This window comes from Bison bison, unplaced genomic scaffold (genome assembly GCF_000754665.1).
Source record: "Bison bison bison isolate TAMUID 2011002044 unplaced genomic scaffold, Bison_UMD1.0 scf7180017864378, whole genome shotgun sequence".
Taxonomy (NCBI): Eukaryota; Metazoa; Chordata; class Mammalia; order Artiodactyla; family Bovidae; genus Bison; species Bison bison.
In genome coordinates, this window is record NW_011494950.1 from 511,576 (window position 1) to 516,515 (window position 4,940).

The 4,940-nt window shown below is 33.3% G+C and overlaps 1 protein-coding gene across 1 annotated transcript in view; it reads right to left on the minus strand.

Annotated features, from left to right (window-relative positions):
* Positions 1 to 4,940, minus strand: part of STAG2 (stromal antigen 2) — a 91,517-nt gene that overhangs the window by 31,186 nt on the left and 55,391 nt on the right. Inside the window, 2 exon segments of the mRNA XM_010857192.1 lie at positions 396 to 535; positions 4,535 to 4,709. Coding sequence (XP_010855494.1) covers positions 396 to 535; positions 4,535 to 4,709 — 315 coding nt within the window.

The window sequence follows — 4,940 nt, forward strand, 5'->3', positions numbered from 1 at the left end:
GGCAGGATACAAAAGGTAGTGAGTTACTCAAGGTCACAAGCTGCATAGTAACCAAGTTGAAACTGTATTATCTAATTCTCCTAAAACATTTTTTATGTTACATCAAGCAGGGGAGTGACACTATTCTGTTGTTTTAAATTAAATCACAAATGCAATTTCTATTAATGACAGTTAATCTAAGACTAGCTGTTTGCAATATTCCAAACACAAATGAACTCAATAAACCCAAAATGTCCATTGATAGAGTGGAGGTATGAGAAAATGTTACTGAAAATGTTAAATATTTTAAGAGATTTCTTTTACACTACAAAAGTAACTTAACTATTAAAAATTTCAATGGTAACCAAACATAAAAGCAATATAAAAATATCTTGTTATCCACTTTTCAATTTTACCTTCATATACTGCTTGAAGATATCTGCAGCTGTATTCATCTCCACCACAGTATATACAATTAGCTTACAAAATGCTGCAAGTAAATTTCTCCTTTTGTGCAGAGCTTCAATTTTACTGGCTTCATCCTCCTGCTGACCATCTGAGGGAAAAAAGTTTCAAACATTAAGCCATCTGTATAGATATATATAAATAAATAACTATTTTTATTTTGGAGAATGTGAAAAATAAAGAAAAAAATTTAAATAAGAATTATAACCAGTCAATATCGTCATGAATGACCAGCCCATTTATTCCAATAGAAAAAAATTTTTGATGTCAAATCAGAAGGCTGTTTGATGAGCATGGAACAGGAACAAGTGGACTGAGTCAAAGGAACTGATGCTTAGCGAAGTCAGGCTAAGCTTGCCTAACATAGAAGCATGTCTAACCCATTGATCTACTTCCCTAATAGGATAGTTTGACAATGAGATCTGCATATTCACTATCTGTTGGGTAAGGTTTTTCTTCCCTAGGGGCAGACAACCTTAGAAATTGTCCTATCCCTTCTAAAGATGACCCCACCTCACCTAGAGCCCAACTTCCATTGACAGATACTTCCTTCATACATATTACATATATTCAGTTAGACTGGCCGAGAAATCATTCTTTTTAAGGGAACTTCACATACTTCTCCTCTGATTAATTATGTGAGATCTTGATATTTAATTATCAAAGGGATAAAATTATTTCCAAATTCATAGTTGAGAAAGCCAGACTACAGCCGCCAAGTACTGCCAAAGGATTTTCAATTTGATCCTGTAAATAAAATTGTGATGATGCCTTTTACATAAAAAGCTATGCAAAGAATTTTCCTCTTGACAAATTTTATAAATGAAATTACTTATATCAAAAATATTGTGTATAAAACAAGAACTCTTTCTAAGAAAGTATTTACTTCACCCTGTCTCTGATAATCCTTGATAACTGCTCATAAATAAAAACCAAATGTTGAGACTAGGAATTTAAGACAGACCATCCAAAAAGTTTCTGTTATGAAAATTGCCTATTCCAGAATGCCAAAGTCATTTTCTTAGAAACCTAAAATGTACTGTTTATTCTCTTTAAAGAGTACATTGAACATACAAGCTAACTTTTTCTTAATGACTCTGTGATTATTAACGGATTTCTATACAATATTGTTCCAATCATTGTTTGGTACTGATCTCAAGAACTGGAGGGATATAAGACTTACTCCCCCTACAGACTAAGTTACTTAGATATTAAGAGGGTTTTTTTTGAGTCCTTTTCAAAGTTTTCTTCACTTCTTATTGAAAATTAGCTACTTTTTTCTCCTGTAGGGATTAAAGAATGTTAGAGAAGTATCTAACACACTGGGCCTTTCATAGATGTCAGTTGCCATTATTGTATGTTGTCAGAGCCTCTAGAAGCATTCCCTATTTTACCCTCCCCTTCTAATCTGATGTGGGCTAACAAATCAAATAACCATGGGTCTACAATATCTGGGGTTAGATGGTATGAAAAGCAATGGAAACGATCATATGTTGCTGGTGGGAGGATAAAAGAATAAAACTACTTTGGAGAATAATTTGGCAACATGTGGTACAGTTTAAAATGCACATAGACTATATACTCTAGCACTTCACTCAGGTATACACAAGTACACCTCAGAGATACTGCAGGTTTGATGAGACCACCATGAAGTGAATACCACACTAAGATGAGTCACCTGAATTTTTTGGTTTCCCAGTTCATATAAAAGTTATGTTTATACTATACTAAGTCTTACTAAGTATGTAATAGCATTATGTCTAAAACATGTATGTACCTTAATTTAAAAACATTTCATTGCTAAAAAATGCTGATCATCATATAAGCTTTCATGTAAACTGCAATAGTAACAACAAAGATCACTAATCACAAATCACCATGATAAATAATGGAAAAATTTGAAATGTGCAAAAATTGCCAAAATATGACATAGAAACATGAAGTGAACAAATGTTGTTGGAAAAATGGCATTCACAGACTTACCTGATGCAAAGTTGTCACAAGCCTTCAATTTGTAAAACTACACATTATCTATGAAAGTGCAATAAAAGGAGGTATGCCTGTACACTAGAAAAGCATCTGCACATGTGCTCAGGAGATAATTATAAGAACATTTTTGCAATATTATTTATAATAGAGAAAAAAATAGAAAAAAACTAGATGTTCATCAATATGAAAATGGATAACATGTGGTTAATTCATATCACACAATATTCAGCAGTCAGGATGAATAAACTATAACCACATGTCCACACTGATAAATTTCAAAAATGATGTTAATTCAAAAAACCAAGATGTAAATTAAATGCTCAACACGATACCATTTATGTGGAAGCTAGCAACAGAAAATAAACTATATATTCTTAAAAGACACATAAACTCCTGGTAAAATAGAATTAAAATGCAGAGGCACAATAAACACCAAATTCAAGATAGCGGTTATTTCTAGGGAAAAACAATAATGGGATTGGGGAGGGATACAAACAAGGGCTTCTTTTTTTATCTATGCTTTATTCCTTTAAAAAACAAATCTGAAACAAGGCAAAATCTAACAAATGCTGGTGGTTGGTCTATATAAATGTGTTATATTTTATTCTTTTCCATAGAACTAGAATATATTTCATTTTTAAAGTGTAAATAGAAAAACACAGTCCAAGGAGGTAAAGCAGAGTATAATTCCAGGAATCTCCAGAAAATTCAGGAGTATTGGCAAGGTTATTCTCATTCCTGTTCCCTATGGTCTAAATGAATTTGAGGTAGTCTGCAACTAACAAAAGGGTCATAGACAAAAACTGATTTTATATCAGTGTTTGGAATATATGTTTATTGATAGAAGTTTTAAAAACTCCAACTCATCTTTTAGGATCCATTGCAGATGTTAGCCTGTTTCAGGGGTGTTTTGACTCTGACAGAACAGTAAGAACTTTCTCTAAATGTCCATAACATTTTGTACATGTCTCTACTACTTATCAAGTTACATAATAATAATTTGCTTTTAGAAATGTCTTTTCTACTTGAATTCTTAAAAGACTACATCTCATTTTTTTTAAAAATTCACAGCATCTTAGTATACTGCCTGCTGACTAATAAATATCAAATTAATGTCAAAAATAAAGTATAACTAAACCAAGAGCTGGAAGTGAACAGTGGAAAATTCTAAGTATATAAACTTTAGTACGTGGATTTTTGATTATCTGTTTTGCCTATTTTGATTTCTCAATCCTGTTCGAGTTAAGTTTGTGATTCTTGAGAACAAAATATTGATGTTATATATCCTTCGGGCTTAATGTCAAATTAAAAACAAACCCAGAAAGAAGTCACCAAATGTTATGTTTTTCCACAATTTCTTGTTCAAGTAAGGCATGGTGGTGGTGGTGGTTTAGTCACCAAGTCATGTCCAACTCTTGCGACCCCATAGACTGTAGCCCACCAGGCTCCTCTGTCCAAGGGATTCTCCAGGTAAGAATACTGGAGTGGGTTGCCATTTCCTTCTCCAGGGGATATTCCCCACCCAGGAAACAAACCCCGGTCTCCTGAACCGCAGGCAGATTCTTTACCAACTGAGCTATGACAGAAGCCCAAGTAAGGCATCCGTGTATGCAATCAGAGTACAAAGAGTAACAACGCCGAGGCTCTTCTGACTGTTTACCTGTGACATTCTGTATTGCCCCACACTTTAACAGAAAAACGATGCTATGAAAGTATACAACAAAAATGTCACTTTAACATTTTTTTTCTGCTCTAGTTACTTGAATACTGGCATTACTAATGATTAAGGGGAAAGTGAAGTAAATTTTATTGATTACCTACCTACATGCCCAGGCACTACACTAGTCACTTTGCACAATGTAATTAACTCATACAGTTCTGTAGGTAGCTACAAATTAGAAAAACAAACTCACAACTAGTGAGAAATTATATTTCATTGTCTTTATGTTACAAGGAATGAATACAAAAATGCACTGGAAAATGTACCTGCCTTTCATGTTTAAGAATAAAATATGAAATAGTAGTATAACATTTTACACTGTTGCTAAATTTGATTTATGGTAGATATACAAATTTAACAAAAAGATGGCAATAAAATTACCTGCACTGTTATTGTCATCATCCTGTTCAATGAAGACATGATCCAGAATAAAGCTGAGCAACTCAGACTGCAATGAAGAATCAGGGGTGTAAACTAATGGCTCTAACATGTCACGCCCTCCTGACATAATCTGATGGCTGAAGATCATCAAAATATCACATAGAATAGTGAAGGCCTATTATAAAAAAAAAGGGGGGGGGATAGCATGCCATAAACCGAAGTTTTTCACAAACTGCCACAAATAACTTACATATTTAACATGGAAATAAAATTCAACTCTCTGCATTTGAAACTCAGTAAAGCAATGGCTACTAAGACTTTCCTAAGACTATAAGAGTGAAATTTTTGCAGCAATAACTACTGGTATTTGCACTGTGATCTACTAAATGCAAGGTAATTTCACAAA